Source organism: Bos grunniens, chromosome 12, assembly GCF_055505025.1.
Source record: "Bos grunniens cultivar Pamir isolate PY7600 chromosome 12, Bosgru_T2T1.0, whole genome shotgun sequence".
NCBI lineage: Eukaryota > Metazoa > Chordata > Mammalia > Artiodactyla > Bovidae > Bos > Bos grunniens.
Window position 1 is genome coordinate 72586348 of NC_141176.1, and position 24117 is coordinate 72610464.

Sequence of the window (24117 nt, forward strand, 5' to 3'; positions counted from 1 at the left end):
TACTTATTTTGGAACTGTTTATTACCAGTTTAGCACTGGAGTGAATCTTAGATGGACTGAATCTAAAAGAAGGGAACATTCTGAAATTCACCAACCCTTCCTGATGCTGCCACAAAACTCTCCCGATTTTTTAAAAATCAGAGCTCAGTTTCAATCCACTGTCATTTGGTAGAATTTCATCCTATTTTCTTTTTTCTTTTTACCTTGGATGTCAGCTTATTTCATGTGAATCTATAATATATTAATATTTTGTTGTTGTTTAGTTGCTGAGTTTTATCCAATCTTTTGCAACCACATGGAATGTAGCCTGCAATGCTCCTGAGTCCATGGGGCTTTTCTAAGCAAGGATACTGGAGTGGGTTGCCTTTTCTCCTGCATGGGATCATCCCAACCTAAGAATCAAACACATGTCTCCTGCACTGACAGGCGGATTTTTATACACTGTGCCACTAGAGAAGTTCCTAACTACATATACTTTAAGAATATTGCTTTTATTTGTTCACGAATTGTTTCTCTTAAAGCTCCTATCTGAGGAAATGAGTCATTTCTTGTGTCCTGTTCTTGCAGGAAGAATTTTGAATCGTTTCTCCAAAGACATTGGGCATATGGATGACTTGCTGCCCCTGATATTTCAAGATTTCATCCAGGTAACAAAACAGTCCTGTCAGAGTTCTCACAGGGAACAGAAGAGTGCCTGTTTCTCAAGGCCTTCTCACAGTGGCTGCTGCTGCTGCTGCTAAGTCGCTTCAGTCATGTCCAACTCTGTGCGACCCTATGGACTGTAGCCTACCAGGCTCCTCCATCCATGGGATTTTCCAGGCAAGAGTACTGGAGTGGGGTGCCATTGCCTTCTCCGCACAGGGGCTGAGGGTGGGCTTTTCAGCCTGGTGATGTGTCCTGTTATCTTCACTAAGAGGCTGTGTTTGTTAGAGAAAGGTGCTGTTCTGATTGGAAGGCTGAGCTAACATGAGTAACATCTGGGGCAGGAGTGTCTACACAGTCACGTCAAGGTTGGTCTGAAGCAGCGACGTGCTGGATGAATGGTTCTCCCTCTGCTTTCCAGGTGTCTGATGTGGATTCCCTTTACTGTGAGCATATTTCATGACAGAAACAACCATCTTTCATGGAAAGATAGCCTAGATAAGCTAAATTATGCACTGATTTACCACATAAGACAAATATTTACTGTACCAATTTATTTGGATAAAGCCAGATGTGGTTACTTAGAAAGAAAAGATTGGTAAAAATAAGGTAAAAATAATACTTTAACTAGGATAATGTTGTTGTTTAGTCACTAAGTCATGTCTGACTCTTTTGTGACCCCATGGACTGTAGCCTTCCAGGTTCCTCTGTCCATGGGATTTCTCCGGCAGGAATACTGGAGTGAGTAGCCATTCCCTTCTCCAGGGGACCTTCCTGACCCAGGGATCAAACCCACGTTTCCTTCATTGTCAGGCCAATTTTTTACCACTGAGCCACCTGGGATGCCCAACAAGGACAATCAGATCAGATCAGATCAGTGGCTCAGTCGTGTCCGACTCTTAGCGACCCCATGAATCACAGCACGCCAGGACTCCCTGTCCATCACCAACTCCCGGAGTTTACTCAGACTCACGTCCATCGAGTCAGTGATGCCATCCAGCCATCTCATCCTCTGTCGTCCCCTTCTCCTCTTGCCCCCAATCCCTCCCAGCATCAGAGTCTTTTCCAATGAGTCAACTCTTCGCATGAGGTGGCCAAAGTATTGGAGTTTCAGCTTCAGCATCATTCCTTCCAAAGAAATCCCAGGGCTGATCTCCTTCAGAATGGACTGGTTGGATCTCCTTGCAGTCCAAGGGACTCTCAAGAGTCTTCTCCAACATCACAGTTCAAAAGCATCAATTCTTCTGCACTCAGCCTTCTTCACAGTCCAATTCTCCCATCCATACATGACCACAGGAAAAACCATACCTTGACTATATGGACCTTTGTTGGCAAAGTAATGTCTCTGCTTTTGAATATGCTATCTAGGTTGGTCATAACTTTCCTTCCAAGGAATAAACGTCTTTTAATTTCATGGCTGCAGTCACCATCTGTAGTGACTTTGGAGCCCAGAAAAATAAAGTCTGACACTGTTTCCCCATCTATTTCCCATGAAGTGATGGGACTGGATGCCATGATCTTCGTTTTCTGAATGTTGAGCTTTAAGCCAACTTTTTCACTCTCCACTTTCACTTTCACCAAGAGGCTTTTGAGTTCCTCTTCACTTTCTGCCATAAGGGTGGTGTCATCTGCATATCTGAGGTTATTGATATTTCTCCCGGCAATCTTGATTCCTGCCATAAGGGTGGTGTCATCTGCATATCTGAGGTTATTGATATTTCTCCTGGCAGTCTTGATTCCAGCTTGTGTTTCTTCCAGTCCAGTGTTTTTCATTATGTACTCTGCATATAAGTTAAATAAACAGGGTGACAATATACAGCCTTTACGAACTTCTTTTCCTATTTGGAACCAGTCTGTTGTTCCATGTCCAGTTCCAACTGTTGCTTCCTGACCTGCATACAGATTTCTCAAGAGACAGTTTAGGTGGTTTGGTATTCACATCTCTTTCAGAATTTTCCACAGTTTATTGTGATCCATACAGTCAAAGGGTTTGGCATAGTCAATAAAGCAGAAATAGGTGCTTTTCTGGAACTCTCTTGCTTTTTCCATGATCCAGCAGATGTTGGCAATTTGATCTCTGGTTCCTCTGGCTTTTCTAAACCAGCTTGAACATCAGGAAGTTCACGGGTCACATATTGCTGAAGCCTGGCTTGGAGAATTTTGAGCATTACTTTACTAGTGTGTGAGATGAGTGCAATTGTGCAGTAGTTTGAGCATTCATTGGCATTGCCTTTCTTTGGGATTGGAATGAAAACTGACCTTTTCCAGTCCTGTGGCCACTGCTGAGTTTTCCAAATTTGCTGGCATATTGAGTGCAGCACTTTCACAGCATCATCTTTCAGGATTTGGAATAGCTCAACTGGAATTCCATCACCTCCACTAGCTTTGTTAGTAGTGACGTTTTCTAAGGCCCACTTGACTTCACATTCCAGGATGTCTGGCTCTAGGTCAGTGATCACACCATTGTGATTATCTGGGTCGTGAAGATCTTTTTTGTACAGTTCTTCTCTGTATTCTTGCCATCTGTTCTTAATATCTTCTGCTTCTGTTAGGTCCATACCATTTCTGTCTTTTACTGAGCCCATCTTTGCATGAAATGTTCCTTTGGTATCTCTGATTTTCCTGAAGAGATCCCTAGTCTTTCCCATTCTGTTGTTTTCCTCTATTTCTTTGCACTGATCGCTGAAGAAGGCTTTCTTATCTCTCCTTGCTATTCTTTGGAACTCTGCATTCAGATGTTTATATCTTTCCTTTTAGATAGAAAGGCTTTAAGCCAGTAATTTGACTATGGGATCAAAGTTATCTCAGAAAATGTCTGGTTCATTTTTTTTTTTTTTCCCTCCCCATACCATCCCTCTGGGTCGTCCCAGTGCACCAGCCCCAAGCATCCAGCATCGTGCATTGAACCTGGACTGGCATCTCGTTTCATATATGACATTCCACATGTTTCAATGCCATTCTCCCAAATCCTCCCACCCTCTCCCTCTCCCACAGAGTCCACAAGCCTGTTCTATACATCAGTGTCTCTTTTGCTGTCTCGTATAGAGGGTTATCGTTACCATCTTTCTAAATTCCATATATATGCGTTAGTATACTGTATTGGTGTTTGTCCTTCTGGCTTACTTCACTCTGTATAATAGGCTCCAGTTTCATCCACCTCATTAGAACTGATTCAAATGTATTCTTTTTAATGGCTGAGTAATACTCCATTGTGTATATGTACCACAGCTTTCTTATCCATTCATCTGCTGATGGACATCTAGGTTGTTTCCATGTCCTGGCTATTATAAACAGTGCTGCGATGAACATTGGGGTACACGTGTCTCTTTCCCTTCTGGTTTCCTCGGTGTGTATGCCCAGCAGTGGGATTGCTGGATCATAAGGCAGTTCTATTTCCAGTTTTTTAAGGAGTCTCCACAGTGTTCTCCATAGTGGCTGTACTAGTTTGCATTCCCACCAACAGTGTAAGAGGGTTCTCTTTTCTCCATACCCTCTCCAGCATTTATTATTTGTAGACTTTTGGATCGCAGCCATTCTGACTGGTGTGAAATGATATCTCATAGTGGTTCTGATTTGCATTTCTCTGATAATGAGTGATGTTGAGCATCTTTTCATGTGTTTGTTAGCCATCTGTATGTCTTCTTTGGAGAAATGTCTATTTAGATCTTTGGCCCATTTTTTGATTGGGTCGTTTATTTTTCTAAAGTTGAGCTGTAGGAGTTGCTTGTATATTTTTGAGATTAGTTGTTTGTCGGTTGCTTCATTTGCTATTATTTTCTCCCATTCTGAAGGCTGTCTTTTCACCTTGCTAATAATTTCCTTTGATGTGCAGAAGCTTTTAAGTTTAATTAGGTCCCATTTGTTTATTTTTGCTTTTATTTCCAATATTCTGGGAGGTGGGTCATAGAGGATCCTGCTGTGATGTATGTCAGAGAGTGTTTTGCCTATGTTCTCCTCTAGGAGTTTTATAGTTTCTGGTCTTACATTGAGATTTCTTTTTACATGTTGATTGCTCTGTCTTAACGTTTGTTAAGAAAAAAAGAAAAGAAATCGAGCCTTCTATCTAGCCTTTTTTTGTCTGTGAACTTGAGTTTCTGAAGAATGATGTAGGGTCATCTCAGTTCCCTTTTCTTCATTCAGTATTGTTGCTCATGTGGGGTGTTTGTTTGTTTTTTAATTCTATATGCTTTTCGGTGATTAAGCCTGTGGGGAACTTTCTTTTTCTATCCAAGTGTTAATTTTGGAAATGAAAGGAATTTATCAAAAGCTGTACACAGAAATGCAGCATTGAGCATCTGAATGCAAACAGCCTATAAGCAAAAGCTTCTATTGTTTACCAATAAGAAGTGAGCTGAGATTCAGAGGCAGAGGACTTTTAATGCAAAAATTAAAAAAAAAAAAATTCTGATTTTTTTTTTTAATTTTCTGCAAACTTGCTTTATGAATGTGTCCTGCTGGCTTTAGCTTCATAATTTATCCTCAGAAGCAATCTTTCCCAAAAACATTGTCACATTTTGACAGTGATTGTGAATTACTTTGAAAAGATTTTGTGAATGGTTCTGTTTCTTTGCTATAGCAAGCTAGATCAAGGTTGGGTTTCTACTGCATGCTTAGCTCATGGTTAGTTACCAGTCAGAATCAGAATTCATCACATTTTTGCATGACCATATAGAGGGACAGGGATCAATGCTACCTGATTTCAGTAGGAAACATTTTCATTAATGAGGAGAGAATGTTCTAGTCTCATTGATTTTCAGGTCTAGCTTTCCTGTTATTTTACCTTTTTAGGAAATGATGCACCTTGCACTAACTTTTGTGTATGGAAGAGTAGTTAGTGGTTGAGGTTTATTTTTTCCAGTCATCTTGGCCACATTTATTAAATGACTTTCTTACATTCAGTTAGCACTTTGGTTACAATCCTTTGAATCTATGCAAGTAGGTCTGTGTCTGTATACTTTATTTTGTTCCACTAATATGTTTACCCTTATATCAATACTGCAATCTTGGTTATTGTACATTTTCATAAAAGATGAAACCCATAGTCTAAGTCCTCTAACTTTGTACTCCTTTGTCAAGGTTGTTTTATCATCCTGGATACTTTTCTGTGTAAATTTTAGAAGCCTTTCAATTTTTTTTTCCATAAAAACCCACTGATAATTTTATTAATATTTCCTTTTAACTGTAGATAATTTGAGGAATCTAAGTCTTAACAATGTTGAATCTGCAACTGTAAATATGATGTCTCTCTCCACTTATTTAGGTATTGTTTGATTTTAGAAATGTTTCTTAATTTTTAATATATACATCTTATACTTCTCTGGTTAAATATATTCATGCATATTTGCTTTTTCACTGTATTATTGGGTTTTAAAAAATGTATTTATTTATTTTTGCCTGTGCTGGGTCTCTGTTGCTATGCGTGAGCTTTCTCTAGTTGCTGTGCATGGGCTTCTCACTGTGGTAGTTTCTCTTATTCCAGAGCATGGACTCTAGGGCACATGGTCTTCAGAGCTGCAGCACTCTGGTTCTAGAGCATGGGGTTAGTAGGCGTGGCCATGGGTTTAGTTGCTCCTTGTTATGTGGAATCTTTCAGATCCAGGGATTGAACCCATGTGTCCTACTTTAGCAGCTAGATTCTTATCCATTCGGACCACCAGGGAAGTCCTATTAGATTTTTTTTTTTTAATACCATTATTCAATTTCTTGTTGCTAGTCTATAGAAATATGGTTGATTTATTTATAAATTTGCTTTGCTTTGCCTGGAGTTAGTGTTTTTTTTTTTTTTAAATTATGTAGAATTTTGTACACATACAATTATGTCAGCTGTAAATAATGACAGTTTTGTTTCTTCATTTCCAGTATTTATGACTTTTATTTCCTTTTCTTGACTTGTTGTAGCTAGACTTTCCAGTACAGTGTTGAATAGAAATGATTATATAAGACAATCTTGTACTCTTGGGGCAAAATATTTCAGTATTTCTTCATTACAAATTATATTAACTACAATTTTAAAATAGATATCCATTGTCAGATTGAAAACATTTCCTTTAACTCCTCAATTGCCAAGATTTTGTTTGTTTGTGTTTTTTTTTTTCCTAGTAAAGAATAAGTGTTGAATTTGGACAAATAATTTTTCTACATCTCTTCAAATAATCATGTGATTATTTATCTTAACTCTTTTAATGTGAATTATACTGATTGGTATTTGAAGGTTAAACTTGCATTACTTGAATAAACTTTACTTTGTCAAAATGTAGCCTCTTTTTTATGCATTGCTGTATGTAGTTTGAAGACAAAATGATAGGACACTGAAAGAGGAACTCTTCAGGTCAGTAGGTGCCCAATATGCTACAGGATATCAGTGGAGAAATAACTCCATAAGGAATGAAAGGATGGAGCCAACACAAAAACAATACCTAGTTGTGGATGTGACGGATGATAGAAGCAAGGTCTGATGCTGTAAAGAGCAATATTGCATAGGAACCTGGAATGTCACTTCCATGAATCAGGGCAAATTGGAAGTGGTCAAACAGGAGATGGCAAGAGTGAACGTCGACATTTTAGGAATCAGCGAATTAAGATGGACTGGAATGGGTGAATTTAACTCAGATGATCATTATATCTACTACTGTGGGCAGAAATCCCTAAGAAGAAATGGAATAGCCATCATGGTCAACAAAAGAGCCCGAAATGCATTACTTGGTTGCAATCTCAAAAACGACAGAATAATCTCTGTTCGTTTCCAAGGCAAACTATTCAATATCACAGTGATCCAAGTCTATGCCCCAACCAGTATCACTGAAGAAGCTGAAGTTGAATGGTTCTATGAAGACCTACAAGACCTTTTCGAACTAACACCCCAAAAAGATGTCCTTGTCATTATAGGGGACTGGAATGCAAAAGTAGGAAGTCAAGAAACACTTGGGGTAACAGGCAAATTTGGCCTTGGAATATGAAATGAAGCAGGGCAAAGGCTAATAGAGTTTTGCCAAGAAAACACACTGGTCATAGCAAACACCCTTTTCCAATAACACAAGAGAAGACCTTACACATGATCACCAGATGGTCAACACCCAAATCAGATTGATTATATTCTTTGCAGCCAAAGATGGAGAAGCTCTATACAGTCAGCAAAAACAAGACCAGGAGCTGACTGTGGCTCACATCATGAACTCCTTATTGCCAAATTCAGACTTAAAGTGAAGGAAGTAGGAAAAACCACTAGATCATTCAGGTATAACCTAAATCAAATCCCTTATGATTATAAAGTGGAATTGAGAAATAGATGTAAGGGAATAGATCCAATAGATAAAATGCCTGATGAACTATGGACTGAGGTTTGTGACATTGTACAGGAGACAGGAATAAAGACCATCCTATTGGAAAAGAAATGCAAAAAAGCAAAATAGCTGTCTGGGGAGGCCTTACAAATAGCTGTAAAAAGAAGAGAAATGAAAAGCAAAGGGGAAAAGGAAAGATACAAGCATCTGAATTCAGAGTTCCAAAGAATAGCAAGGAGAGATAAGAAAGCCTTCCTCAGTGATCAATGCAAAGAAATAGAGGAAAACAACAGAATGGGAAAGACTAAGAGATATCTTCATGGAGAAGGCAATGGCCCCCCACTCCAGTACTCTTGCCTGGAGAATCCCATGGATCCAGGAGCCTGGTAGGTTGCAGTCCATAGGGTCGCTAAGAGTCGGACACGACTGAGCGCATTCCCTTTCACTTTTCACTTTCATGCATTGGAGAAGGAAATGGCAACCCACTCCAGTGTTCTTGCCTGGAGAATCCCAGGGATGGGGGAGCCTGGTGGGCTGCCGTCTATGGGGTCTCACAGAGTCGGACACAACTGAAGCGACTTAGCAGAAGAAGCAGAGATATCTTCAACAAAATTACAGATAACAAGGGAACATTTCATGCAAAGATGGGCTTGATAAAGGACAGAAATGGTAGAGACCTAAGAGAAGCAGAAGATATTAGGAAGAGGTGGCAAGAATACACAGAAGAACTGTTCAAAAAAGATCTTCATGACCCAGATAATCACGATGGTGTGATCACTGACCTAGAACCAGACATCCTGGAATGTGAAGTCAATTGGGCCTTAGAAAGCATCACTACTAACAAAGCTAGTGGAGGTAATGGAATTCCAGTTGAGCTATTCCAAATCCTGAAAGATGATGCTGTGAAAGTACTACATTCAATATGCCAGCAAATTTGGAAAACTCAGCAGTGGCCACAGGACTGGAAAAGGTCAGTTTTCATTCCAATCCCAAAGAAAGGCAATGCCAAAGAATGCTCAAACTACCACACAATTGAACTCATCTCACATGCTAGTAAAGTAATGCTCAAAATTCTCCAAGCCAGGCTTCAGCAATACATGAACCGTGAACTTCCAGATGTTCAAGCTGGTTTTAGAAAAGGCAGAGGAACCAGAGATCAAATTGCCAACATCCGCTGGATCAAGGAAAAAAGCAAGAGAGTTCCAGAAAAGCACCTATTTCTGCTTTATTAACTATGCCAAAGCCTTTGATTGTGTGGATCACAATAAACTGTGGAAAATTCTTACAGAGATGGGAATACCAGACCACCTCACCTGCCTCTTGAGAAAGCTATATGCAGGTCAGGAAGCAACAATTAGAACTGAACATGGAACAAAAGACTGATTCCAAATAGGAAAAGGAGTACATCAAAGCTGTATATTGTCATGCTGCTTATTTAACTTATATTCAGAGTACATCATGAGAAACATTGGGCTGGAAGAAGCACAAGCTGGAATCAAGATTGCCGGGAGAAATATCAATAACCTCAGATATGCAGATGACACCACCCTTATGGCAGAAAGTGAAGAGGAACTAAAAAGCATCTTGATGAAAGTGCAAGAGGAGAGTGGAAAAGTTGGCTTAAAGCTCAACATTCAGAGCACGAAGATCATGGCATCCGGTCCCATCACTTCATGGAAAACAGATGGGGAAACAGTGGAAACAATGTCAGACTTTATTTTGGGGGGCTTCAAAATCACTTCAGATGGTGATTGCAGCCATGAAATTAAAAGACGCTTACAACTTGGAAGGAATGTTATGACCAACCTAGATGGCATATTGAAAAGCAGAGACATTATTTTGCCAACAAAGGTCTGTCTAGTCAAGGCTATGGTTTTTCCAGTGGTCATGTATAGATGTGAGAGTTGGACTCTGAAGAAAGCTGAGCGCTGAAGAATTGATGCTTTTGAACTGTGGTGTTGGAGAAGACTCTTGAGAGTCCCTTGGACTGCAAGGAGATCCAACCAGTCCATCCTAAAGGAGATCAGTCCTGGGTGTTCATTGGAAGGACTGATGCTAACGCTAAAACTCCAATACTTCGGCCACCTCATACAAAGTGTTGACTCATTGGAAAAGATGTGATGCTTGGAGGGATTGGAGGCAGGAGGAGAAGGGAACGACAGAGGATGAGATGGCTGGATGGCATCACCGACTTGATGGAGATGAGTTTGCGTGAACTCCAGGAGTTGTTGATGGACAGGGAGGCCTGGCGTGCTGTGATTCATGGGGTCGCAAAGAGTTGGGCACGACTGAGCCAGTGAACTGAACTGAAGTGTTTGTAGTTTGTTAATATTTTGTCAAGAATTTTTTGACAAAAACAACAATTTATCTGTTGTTTGTGAAGAATATTGGTCTGTAATTTGCTTTTCTTAAAATATATTGTCAGCTTTTTGTATTAGAATTATGCAGGCCTCATGAGAGGGCATGGGAAAAGTTTCCTTTTTGTGATGGTCATTAAAGTGTCAACTTTAATGCTTGACTTCAGGCTCTACTACAAAGTGACAGTCGTCAAAACAGTATGGTATTGGCACAAAGACAGAAATATAGATCAATGGAACAAAATAGAAAGCCCAGAAATGAATCCACGCACCTATGCACACCTTATCTTTGACAAAGGAGGCAAGAATATACAATGGAGAAAAGACAATCTCTTTAACAAGTGGTGCTGGGAAAATTGGTCAACCACTTGTAAAAGAATGAAACTAAGATACTTTCTAACACCATATACAAAAATAAACTCAAAAATGGGTTAAAGATCTAAATGTAAAACCAGAAACTATAAAACTCCTAGAGGAGAATATAGGCAAAACACTCTCTGACATAAATCACAGCAAGACCCTCTATGACCCATCTCCCCAAATATTGGAAATAAAAGCAAAAATAAACAAGTGGGACCTAATTAAAATTAAAAGCTTCTGCACCACAAAGGAAACTATAAGCAAGGTGAAAAGACAGGCTTCAGAATCGGAGAAAATAATAGGAAATGAAGCAACTGACAAAGAGTTAATCTCAAAAATATACAAGCAACTCCTGCAGCTCAATTCCAGAAAAATAAACAACCCAATCAAATATGGGCCAAATAACTAAACAGATATTTCTCCAAAGAAGACATACAGATGGCTAACAAACACATGAAAAGATGCTCAACATCACTCATCATCAGAGAAATGCAAATTAAAACCACAGTGAGGTATCATTTCACGCCAGTCAGAATGGTTGCTATCCAAAAGTCTACAAGCAATAAATGCTGGAGAGGGTGTGGAGAAAAGGGAACCCTCTTACACTGTTGGTGGGAATGCAAACTAGTACAGCCACTATTGAGAACAGTGTGGAGATTCCTTAAAAAAACTGGAAATATAACTGCCATACAACCCAGCAATCCCACTGCTGGGCATACACACCGAGGAAACCAGAATTGAAAGAGACACGTGTACCCCAATGTTCATTGCAGCACTGTTTAGAATAGCCAGGACATGGAAGCAACCTAGATGTCCATCAGCAGATGAATGGATAAGAAAGCAGTGGTACATATACACAATGGAGTATTACTCAGCCATTAAAAAGAATGCATGTGAATCAGTTCTAATGAGGTGGATGAAACTGGAGCCTATTACACAGAGTGAACTAAGCCAGAAAGAAAAACACCAATACAGTATAATAAGGCATATATATGGAATTTAGAAATATGGTAACAATAACCCTGTATGCGAGACAGCAAAAGGGACACAGATGTATTGAACAGTCTTTTGGATCTGTGGGAGAAGGCAAGGGTAGGTTGATTTGGGAGAATGGTGTTGAAACATGTATATTATCATATAAATAAAAAAGTGTCAACTTGACCACACTACATTCCCCAGTTATTCAATCTGTAGATGATATCTGTGTTGCTCTGTAGGTATTTTATAGATGTGATGATTAAAGTCCATAATCAGTTTATTTTAAGTAAGGGCAATTACCCTGTATAGTTCTATGGACACAGTTCAGTTAATTGAAATGCACTAAGAGCTACAGCTTCCCTAAAGAAAAAAGAAATTCATTCTGTGGATAACAGCTTCAGCTCCTGCCCAAGAATTCCAGCCTGTCCTTTGTAACAGCCAGCCCTGCGGATTTTGGACTTGCCTAGCCAAGTCTGATTGTGAAGTATTATCTATTTTATGTTGTTAGATTCAATTCATTAGTATGCTGTATTATCTTCTTTTGATTCATGTTAATGGTAAATTTTCCCTTCATTTTTTATCTTTTATATTTCATGGTGCTTTCAAAGAACCAGGCTTTGTCTTTGTTGAGTTTTTTGCTTAGAAGTTAGTTTTTTATTTCATTCAGGTCTACTTTTTTCTTATTTCTATTATTATGCATACATATGCTGAATTTTTGAATTATAAGATGGGTCTGAAAACCCTTGAATTTAACTTTTTTAAAAAACTTTTTTTCAAAATTTAATTTTATTGAAGTATAGTTAATTTATAATGTTGTGTTAGTTTCATGTGTACAGCAAAGTGATTTGGTTATACATATATTCATTCTTTTTTTAGATTATTTTCTCAAATAGATTACCACAGAATATTGAGTAGAGTTCTCTGTGCTATTATTTTTAAGGTATTCTTTGTAAAATTAGCAAATAAATGGTTTCCAGTATTGAATTTTTAATAAACTTGAATCCTAACAAAAGGTAGAAAGGAAGCTGTTGATCAATGAGATACACTAAACACGAAGGAGGAAGTGCACCATGTTTCCCTAATGCTTTCTGTTGTGCTGGTTAACAGACTATAAATCAAACCCCACCTTTCACTCTTCAATGGAGTTAGCTGTGCTCTCAGTTGTGAGCTGCCTGAAGAATATACAGGTCCCAGAGTTGGTGTGGTTGTGAAAAGATACAAGGCAGCGAAATGAGGGGTGAAGAGTGTGGTTAGTGTATCCCAAGGAAAGGACAAGTTTAGAAAAGCTTTGTCTTAGGGTTTGTATAGACCTCAGCATACAAAGAAGACACCCCAGTGTTTTATAATGTTCTGATTTAACAGAGTTAACCAAGGTGGGTGAGATCAAAACAAACAGGGGTGATAAAGCAAGGATCTGGGAACCAGAGCTGATCTCTGAACTTATTGAGATGTGCAGGGTACCATATCAGCTTACATGCAGATTCAATACTGACCCTAGGTTGATGTTACAATTAGGAGCTTACCTTTAAAACCTTCCATGGTTTCTTTTTGCTTCTATTCTCCCTGTAATTGAAGGGTAATGAGTATCATTGGATAGGAATTACATTTTATTTCTCAATCCTTTCAGAATTTCATGTAGTCTGTTCAGGGTTTTATTGCATCCACAAGAATCTTGTGTTATCCAGAAGCACAATCTATGTGATAGTCTTTTCATTGACAAGTTATTTTTTTATCTCTTATATTTCCAGGATAAATGGATAGAAGAATCTCTCCTACACCCACATCCATAAACCACTGATCAAAACTAGTCGTCATTTTTTCTCTTTAAAGGAAATCTTGTCTTGTTTTCTTACCAAGAAGTGACTCTTGCTTTGTTTATTGTACTTAAGTTATACTTTTGCAAAATCAATAATAGTGTAGGGCAATCTGGATGATTTGTACCTACCACAACTTGAAACAGAGTTCTTAAGAGTCTGACTGCAGAATTAAAATCTCGGAAATTCTTTTGAGATGTTAGCAGTCTTAACGATCCTGATTCTGTTTTTTTAATACTGTAAACAAATAATAAAAGTACTATCTACTGATTAAATATATATTTCACATTGTACCTAATATAAGTATAAAAGCAAGCAAGAAAGAATTTACATAAAAATGTGTTGCACTTTATCGCTCAGTCATGTCCAACACTTTGTGGCCCCGTGGACTGCAGCCCACCAGGCTTCTCTGTCCATGGTGATTCTCCAGGCAAGAATACTGGAGTGGGCTTCCATTCCCTCCCCCAGGTGATCTTCCTAACCCAGGGATTGAACCCAGGTCTCCCTCATTGCAGGCAGGTTCTTTATTGTTTGAGCCATCAGGGATCCTCTCATGCAAGAATGTAATAAGCCAAAAATATAGATAGCATATTTATTTGCATAAAATAAGGAGAATATATTTTTACTGCTGTTTATAGAAAACATGTTCTTTGGCACAAGCTTCACACAAAATATCAGGAACAAAATCCCTTGGAATTACATTTAAAGTTACATGTAGGTAAATACCTGGGAATTTCTATAGGACTGTAAGCAATTTGGAAATTAAATGCCAAGGAGGCAAACAGGTCCTTGTATTTCAAACTGTGTTTGAGAAAGGAATATGTTAAAATCTGCAGTATTAGTATACAGTGTTAACTCTACATGTGAGATTTTAACATTTCATTATCATCCAAATATAGATGTTAACCATTTAAACTACTGAGTCTAATGTTGTGTCCTTGGGGTTTATGTATTTTTTTAAAATTAGATTTCCGCCCCTCCCCCCCCCATAATTTTGCTTCCTGGGATTATAACTCATCATTCTTATAAAGAAAGATTTTTCTTTTTATTTTTAAAAGTACAGTTCTTAAATTGACACGTTAGTGTGTTCTATTAGTGAGCACTTTTAGGATCTTTTACTGATCAGTCTGCTCTCTGAACTGAGCAGGCTGTTACTACCTAATTAGCTGGGAATCTAGAACTGGTCCCCTCATGGGAAAGACCAGATATGGCCCCAAGAAACCCAACAAAATTAGAAAATGCAGACAGAAGGAAAAATATATAAAAGAGTATGTTTAGACATTATTTTTTAAATGTGAATTTTATCTCTATATGTGATATAGTATCAGGCAGAAATTAAAAGAACAAACTTGGGGTCAAAATGACAGAATTTTCTGAATTTGGGCAAATCAATAAGCCCCTCTGAACATCACTGCAAAGTTTCCTACTTTGTAAATGGAGAGGATAATCCATCCTACTCATATTGATGTGAAAATGAGATTAAATAAAGCCTATGAAATACTTGCAACATGAGACTCATGATAAGCCTTATGAAATGTCATCTGTTAATGATATTTAGGTGTGTTGGGTGACCATGATTTCTTTGCTTGTTGGCTAGATCTAGAGAATTGTGGAACTTCAGTGTAATGAGAAAATTTGTCATGGACTCTAACAATAAAGCAAGGTCTTATTTTTCAATTTTTTTGGTTGGGCACATTTTTTAAACAAAACCATTAACATTTACACAAGCGTTATTTTCTTTGCTGTTTTTTTGTATACTTCACGTACTATTCATTTAGATGCCAGTGTGGCTTGTCATAAACAGCTGCTCATAGCACAGCATCCTTTCGCGGGATGAAAGGTGCTTGTTAGACTTCCTTCCATAGGTGGTGGTGACATGTTCTCTACCTTAGTCATCCTGACATCCTAACCAGGCTACTTACCTGCATTAAGAATGCTGACCTGGAGTGGACACAGTTGAATTTCCTGAGATTCACAAGTTTACAAAATCTAGATTTTGTACTTCTACTGGTATCAATATAACAATTCCTGGTGCATAAAATAGAAAATGTGAAATTTATCTTCTCTTTGACTATATTGAATAATCTGGTTTGGTTTTGTTGATCCAGAGGTCCACCACTTTCCCCCTTAGTCACCCATAAATGCTCAGGAGTTTCAAAACAGTAAATCTGCACCAATAAAAAGGATAACTGGAAAGAGAAAGAATATATAGAATGAGAAAAGACCATCTCAAAAATGTTACTTGCTGCCATATCCCTAAGGATATCAATCTTTGGAAGGCCTAGAATTGGGTAGATAATACAGGGAGGACAGAAATTGTAGTCATGAAGTATACTGGTCATATTATTTTAAAATTGCATCTTCAAACAAAATAGACCTCAGATACATTTTTCACTGTGACCAGAGAAAAGCCACAATCATGTTGGTACATGTGACATCATTACCACATCTAGGCCTTGTGGTTCAGCTAGTAAAGAATCCGCCTGCAATGCGGGAAACCTGGGTTTGAGCCCTGGGTTGGGAAGATCCCCTGGAGAAGGGAAAGGCTATCCACTCCAGTATTCTGGCCTAGAGAATTCCATGAACTGTATAGTCCATGGGGTCACAAAGAGTTGGACACGACTGAGCGACTTTCACTTAACTAAACTAAAGGAAAAATAGCACCTGCTCAAATATGTCCTTGGATAATGCTAAGGTGTTCTAGTGGTTAGAATGAGTGGTCTTTTGGGGTCCAACTTCATGAGATTCTTAAGATTCTTTGGGCCCATAAGTCTTTGAATACCTCATCCCTCCTCCCCTGGCTTCTGGCGTCCAGAACATCCTAAAGGATGTTAATGATGGAGTTAGAGTTTTTATTTGTTGTGTATGAACTAGTTAGCTAGTTAGCACTAGTTAGCATTACCTCATTTAAATCCTACCACCATCCTTTCATGTTGTTGGTATATCCCAGTTTTTACTAAGGTTGAGAGTGAGGTATAGAGTCTTACTCTCCCTGTTTATTCAAGAAGGTTAGCCCTAAACCCTGTCTTAGCACAATACTGGTCTAGTGGAATTTCCCTTTCAGATGTAGGCTGTCGTTCTCTACAAACTAAAGAATTTTTCTGAATTGTGAAAAATCACCATTTTCTCTCAAGTGAAGATTTCATCTAAGAATTTTTTTTTTATTTATTTATGTGGATTCATAGACTTTGGATAGAATTTCCCAAATGGTGTGCTCCAAATGGAAAATATATTAAAATAATTATCCTCCTTATTTTGAGGGGCATCAGGACTTGGGTCACTTACTCTGGGTCAGTATGGATTTTTCTGTATACCCATCACTGTCTCTGTGCCTGTGTGAGAGAGGTACAGAAGCACTGTCCATGGTTCAGGCCATCAGATGGGCCTGAAATCCAATCAGGGGAATTGTGTGTGTATCTTGAGTTGGACTTTTTGAAATTCCTGGGAATGTCTGAGAAAGAAATGAGATTGGCTTCAAGGAAGCATACTAGAATCTTTTGTTTCCTTCTGTAGATGTTGATTTTTTTCTTGGATGCTATTTTCATCTTCTACAAACTTCTATAATGGGTTTGAGATAGCTGATAATAAAAGACTCACAAATCTACATATGTATAAATGTAAACCCATACATTATATATGTGTATATATATGTATAATATCCAATCCACAATGAGAGTGGCTAAAGTATTACCTACAAGTATAAATAAACCTGTTAGAGACATCCTCTTTGAATTACTTCAGAATTTAGAGTCATGAAATCTGAAGGACCTAACCTAACTAGGGAGCTTCTGAGAGCATTAGTAATGTACCGGGGTCCAGCCCCGGTTGGATCCAGGGATTCCCTTGGGAGGTCAGCGTTGGTGAAAGGATAGATAAAAGGAGAAAGAGACAGAGGCTTGAACTAACTGGTTTACACAGAAAGCCAATAAAACCTGTGACATCAGGTTTGCACTGACCACGGAGGCCACAGACGTCCTCTCAAATCACAGAAGGTGCCCCACCTCAGGCACCTTCTCAAGTAGATCTTAGAAGCCTGGGCAAATAAGTGGTCTCAGAGGGCCCCCACGCTCCAAATTAGTCATCCTGAATGAAGAACAGAGAAGAAAAGAAGAGAAAAGGAAGCAAGAACGACACGGGGAGACCAAGCCTGTTGAGCAAGGTCCGCAACTTTATTTTCCAAAGTAGCTTTTATACCTTAAATTGTGCATAGAGGATAATAGGGGGTATAGAGTCATGCAAGGTCAGCAGTCCTTGAGTATATCAAAGCCAGGCTTTCTTTCTGCAAACTTATCATATACAAAGGCTTTAGGTGATTTACATCATCTTCTGGCCAGGAGGCCTGTTAACATTTTATGACCCTTTCTTCTGAATAATGGTTAGTCAATCAGAAAACTTATTTTCTCTAAAGGTGATTATTCTAAAGTCAGGTGCCACCCTCTGAAAGCATTAGATAAAGTTGCATTCCTATAGGGAAAAAGTGTGGTGGGTTATAACAAGAAAAGAATTAACTCAAGGGTACAAGGTTACAAACATTAAAGCTACTACTTACATTTCTATATACCAACTATATTAATCAATACACTCCCAGGGACACAGTACATAAGGGATATGGAAACTTGGCAGCAAGCATTAGCTCAACAAAGAAATCCTCTACTAGTTCTATTCTAACAATTTTAACTCTCTGAGAAGCTCTGCATTGTTAGAATATCTTAAGCTTCCCATGCCTCTCGTGGTTGGGAGGCTGTGAACAATCACATGCGTAGCTGCAAGAGTCCAAACAAACCTAGAAAGTCGTCAGAGGGGTTTGAATTGAAACACTCCTATTATGCCCAGGAGACTTATTAACTAGAGCTCTAAGTTGATTTTTTTCAGAGAAAGGTGGTCAGGGATAGCCCCTGTTAATGTCAGAAGAGTTGGTGAAAGTCGTGAAATAGTAAAACAGACAGATTCTGGTTTTGGGGTAGCTGCTCAGGCAGATCCAGGGGGGCCCTTGAGCCCTGACTCGCCTTGCCCATCAGGGCTCTCCCACATGACCTTGTCATGGGTAGGAACTCCCGTGCTGGCTCCCAGCAGTAATGGGTCTTCAGTTCATTTCAGTTCAGTCACTCAGTCATGTCAGACTCTTTGCAGTCCCATGAATTGCAGCATGCCAGGCCTCCTTGTCCATCACCATCTCCTGGAGTTCACTCAAACTCACATCCATCGAGTCGGTGATGCCATCCAGCCATCTCATCCTCTGTGGTCCCCTTCCCCTCCTGCCCCCAATCCCTCCCAGCATCAGAGTCTTTTCCAATGAGTCAACTCTTTGCATGAGGTGGCCAAAATACTGGAGTTTCAGCTTTAGCATCATTCCTTCCAAAGAATACCCAGGGAAAGTGAAAAAGTTAGCTAAAAGCTCAACATTCAGAAAACGAAGATCGTGGCACTGGTCACATCATTTCATGGGAAATAGATGGGGAAACAGTGGAAACAGTGTCAGACTTTATCTTTTGGGGCTCCAAAATCACTGCAGATGGTGACTGAAGGCATGAAGTTAAAAGATACTTACTCCTTGGAAGAAAAGTTATGACCAACCTATATAGCATGTTGAAAAGCAGAGACATTACTTTGCCAACAAAGGTCTGTCTAGTCAAGGGTATGGTTTTTCCATTGGTCATGTATGGATGTGAGAGTTGGACTGTGAAGAAAGCTGAGCACTGAAGAATTGGTGCTTTTGAACTGTGGTGTTGGAGAAGACTCTTGAGAGTCCCTTGGACTGCAAGGAGTTCCAACTGGTCCATTCTAAAAGAGATCAGCCCTGGGTGTTCTTCAGTGGGTACCTAAGGAAGAAACATTGGTACAGGCCCCTGTGGAGCCCTTCATTTTGATCTTACCTCTGCTTTCCAGGTTATCTGCCAAGCTAGGTTAGTCATAAAAGGCCCTCACGTGGGGAGAGCCAGATCATTGAAACTGGTGGATGTTGTCCAAATGATGCGGGTCTGCTAAAAAACTGTAATTTGTATTTTTCCCTGGTTGACATTTTAGTAGGATTTTTTGATAACCAACAATGGGGAGCCAAGTGACTAAAGACTAGACATAGCAGGAGCTGGAAGGACCCCTCCCCATGAGCATGGAGAGTCCAGCATGGTGGGATACACAGTTAATGCAGTGGCTTTAAGAAATCATTCATCTGTAGGTCTAATAGGAGAGAGGTCAGACAGCCCTATTTTTCTCCACTTATGATTGGAATTTATTCCTTCAGAATTCTGTCCTCTTCACTCTGAGTTTTGTATTGATACGACGGCAGAGATCGGGAAAAACAGGAAAGGCACATGGATCTCCATCCAGAACATGCTATTTGGCTCACAAGGGCTCCTAGACACAAAGTCATGGTTCCGGACATTTCCTCCTCCTCCTCTCAGGCTCCCCCTGCCCACAGCTATGGCTCTAGGATTTTCTGAGTACAAACTGCTCCTGTCTTTCTCCATGACCTGCAGTCCTTCCCTGGAAAACTTAGGACAACCACTTACCCTCCTAGCTTCATGTATTATCTGTAAATGAAAATAAAGTTTTTGCTTTTCTCATTCAGAAGATGGTTGTGAATATCCTCTGAGAAAACTGATCAGGAAGAGCTGTGAAATGATAACCTGAGTCTCTGTGATAACAGACATTACCCCCCTAATCCATCCCTCAGAGACATGACATTCTGGGGCCAGCTGCCCTGGGTGACAAGGTAGGGAGGCTCTGAGGTGGCATATGTGGGATGCAAGTGATAGTGGTGCTGAGAGGACACAGAACAACTGGTGTTAATTTGGACAAACATCTTAACTTAGTCCCAACTCCTTTTCAGTCCAAATCTCCATCAACTGTGATTACCACCTACTGTGATTACTCTTTCTATTTGTTAAACCAGCCTGTAAATTTCAGTCCTAAGTCTTCTCAGAATTGTCTAAGAATTTTCAGGTATTCCTCTCTGTGTTTCCCTAGCATTCAGTACCATGTTCAAATCACCATGGATTTGTATCCATCTGAGATCATAAACTCCAGAGGCCTTGGCCTAGGCCTTGTGAATCTGCATGTCTCCACCAACCCACTTCTCTCTTAGCAAGCAGATGCTAAGTATTGACTGTATTCTTATTGCCTGAAGCTGCCCACCACAGTATCATACTTTTCCTGATAAAGTTTTGAATGCTTACATCAGCATCAACCAATGATTTGTAGAAGACTATTCTCCAAGATAAAATCATCTCACAGATGATGTGGTAATTAAGTGAATGTTCATGGAACTTTTAGCACAGTGCCTTGCATATAGTAAATGCCTGGTAAATGGTGTCTGCTGTTGTTATAATCACTAACCTTTGAAATGTACATTTTATATACTTAGCACGATGATAGAAAGTTGGCTGTATGTTAGGGGAAAGCTTAAATATGTCATAAAGTCTCATGACATGGGCTTCCCGGCTTTGTGACTTATACTTTGGAGTGTCTATCAGGTTTTCCTCTCCCTGGGCCTCAGTGTCTCCATCTGTAAAATGAGATAATACTGTTCCTAGGTAGAGCTCTTGTGAGGATAAACAAGTTAATGCATGTGAAGTATCAAATGTTCAGCCCTGAACACAGTCAGCACTCAGTAAATGTTAACTATGGATAGAAAACCAAGAAAGAGGAATTTCCACTTCCAAAGATCAATATTTTAATTTTTTTCCTACATTTCTGGACCCTGAATTTGTAATTAACCACTTCTTTATCCCTGCATGTATAGCTGAGGCTTCCGGATTCCTCATCCTTTATGCCTGCTCGCTCATCCCTCTAGTAACACCTGCTGACTCCTGATAGTTTGGGATTCAGCTCCTACTCTCTAAACCTCATATATTCTCTTCTGTTAAAGATAGTAATGACTCTCTCATAGTGCTACTGAGTGTATCACAAGAGCAGATAACTAGGAAGTTCTTATCAGAGTGTTTGGCTCATACAATAAACATCATGAGGACCGCCTATAATTTTATTTCTTTGGATAGAAAAGCATTCCTTGCTGTTCCAACAAGTCTTTCAAGGAAAGGAGTTCAATCCTAACAACACAAACCATTAAAGTTTATCTTTGAAAAGTATCCTTGACATGGAGGTCTCTGTATTTTTGTTATTTCAGATGTTTCTACTTGTGATTGGTGTGGTGGCTGTGATGGTGGCTACGATTCCTTGGGTGGCTATACCTGTGATTCCCCTTGGCATCATTTTCTTTGTTCTCCGGCGATATTCCTTAGAGACATCACGAGATGTGAAACGCCTGGAATCCACAAGTGAGTACCAAGGCTCTCAGGTTGGGAGGGCAGTACAGGCTGGCTTTCATTTATGCTATAATTAACCACACCCCTGAAATTCTGCAGATTCATTCTTGAATTTCTCACTAAGTTAATTTTAGGTAATTGAACATATTACCACTGAGTCCATGTGTCCCTTAAGGCAAATGGACCTGGTGATGGGTCAGTTCCAGTTTGAATCTTAGGACAGGGAATATAAGCACCATGAGGACAGGCACTGTTTCTCTCTGGTTCATGACATACTTCCTAACACAGAGTATCAAGCCTATACATTTTTTAAAAATAAAATATTTCATCATGTTGGAACTAAGCAGAAGGAAAACAGAGAATTTTTCTTCTCCTTAAGTTACCAGAGATGACAAGAAAGGAAACAATTAGGAAAAGGATAGGAGACATCAGGAAATATATGTTAGAACTGATATATTTGAAAAATACATTCTTTCACATGTTTATGTAAGTTGCAGTTGTTAAATGTATTGAAAAGATAAGTCCTGTTATTTTCAGCTTTGCTGTTTATCATCACCAGTATTTGGGGTGATACAACAGGGTGATCCCCTGTTTTTCTAAACTACTCATATAAATAGTGCTGAAAATGATCCCCTAGGAGAACACAGGAGGGGGAATATGTTCAGTATGCATCTGGCCTACTACCCCATTCAACTTTCTAGTTTTAGAATAATGGAGAACAGGGACTTTCCTGGTGGTTTTATGGTTAAGAGTCTGCACTTCAATTTAGGGGGCACAGCTTCATTTCCTGATTGAGTAACTAAGATCCTGTATGGTGCAGCAAAAAAAAAAAAAAAAAAAAATGGAGAACACATTTTATGATTAATCATTCTATAGGTAATCACAGATTATGAAATAATTGAATTTATCTCATTATTAATATATATATTTCATCACTAATAAAACAATAAGGAAAATCGAATTGCTATGTATTTCTTAAAAAGTTATAAGAACTATAGCTGAAAAGTGAGGAGGGAAGGTTTGTATCAGAGACCTCAACCATTAATAATTATTTCAAATTAATACCAACTTAACCTTCTAGATACCAAGCCAAGTAGAGAAGCATATTGAGTCCCATGGTTCTTTGTATCTACTAATGGAAAAATTTCTCAATTCATCCAGTCACAGAAGCTTTTTTCATTGTGACATTTGCATGTTTTGTTTCTGTAGTAAACACTTAAGAAGTATTTATTCTAATTATTTGTGAAAAGGATAGTGATCATCAGTTTCATAAAAGCTATATAAAAAAATTTGGTCATCAAGAGAACCAGCTAAAGTTTCATAAAGTCCATTTTTGTGAGATGTTTGAATGGATGAATAGCAGTAGAGCCCAGATGTGAGTGACATTGTGCTGATGCGACCTGGGGAGGCAGAAGAGGGAGTGATGAGCTCCATCCAGTCCTCTGTGTAGACAAGGCTTCAGACATTTTATCGTTTGAGGCTGCCCATGAAATTCAGTCAGTCAGCAGTCTTTTTTCAAGAAGAAGTACAGGATTTTCTGTGTTTGTTCTGGGGAGTTTGAGGACTTTGGCATCATCCTTGTACAATATTGGGGCTCTTTGCACCCAGAGGTTGGAGGTTTTCTGAACATAAATAATAATAATATATAATATTAATAAATCAATAATATTTTATTAATAATACAATAATATAATAATTTTTCTGGAAAAAAATGTGCATCGTCACACATGGGCATCCTTAATCCTGATTATTCTCTCTCTGAGACACTACTGTTGTGATTAAGCACAGCCTTGGAAGTAAGGCATGGTTGACTCTCAACACCCAGGTTTATCACTAATGTGGGTCAATATACTTAATACTGAGCAGAGAGTTCTCTTAATCCTTCAGTCTTTGGAGTTCTCATGAGGATTTATTGAACTGATGCTTGTAAAGTGCTTGGTGGCCACTACTAAAGGCACTAGAACCAGGAACATGAAGGGATTAAAAACTTATTCACAACTAGCAGGTCTCACACGGCTTGAATGATAACCTGCAGCCATGCTGTCAACGTGGGGTCCCTTGCCCGGGAAGATCTGCAGTCCTGGTGAGGTGTGTCCCCAGGTGTCCTCAAGGTTGTGGAAAACATAGCTGTCAGGCATGTGAACTGTAGGGTTACACATGTCTGTGACTGCAGACTGCTGCCATGGATGTTACATAGTCTTCTTCAGAACAGCAAGCTCAGTGTTTTTGAGAAAAAGGGTGTTGTTACATTGAGCAGGGTAAGATCAAAGCCTTGACATCCCCTCTACCCCTGTACTAGTTAATTTTCTTTGCAGACACTCCATTTCATTCATTCTGGCATCCTGCTCAGCCCTAAATGAGATTTGAAAGAAACAGGATGGCTTTTCACAGGTCCTGATTCCCTCTGACCTGCTGTAACTCT

General features: G+C 39.2%; 1 protein-coding gene across 1 annotated transcript in view; it reads left to right on the plus strand.

Annotated features, from left to right (window-relative positions):
- Positions 1-24117, plus strand: part of LOC147361888 (ATP-binding cassette sub-family C member 4-like) — a 171299-nt gene that overhangs the window by 87090 nt on the left and 60092 nt on the right. The window contains exons 20-21 of the mRNA XM_086330218.1: positions 568-647; positions 21557-21707. Of these exons, the coding sequence (XP_086186344.1) occupies positions 568-647; positions 21557-21707 (231 nt within the window). The remainder of the gene's footprint in view (positions 1-567; positions 648-21556; positions 21708-24117) is intronic.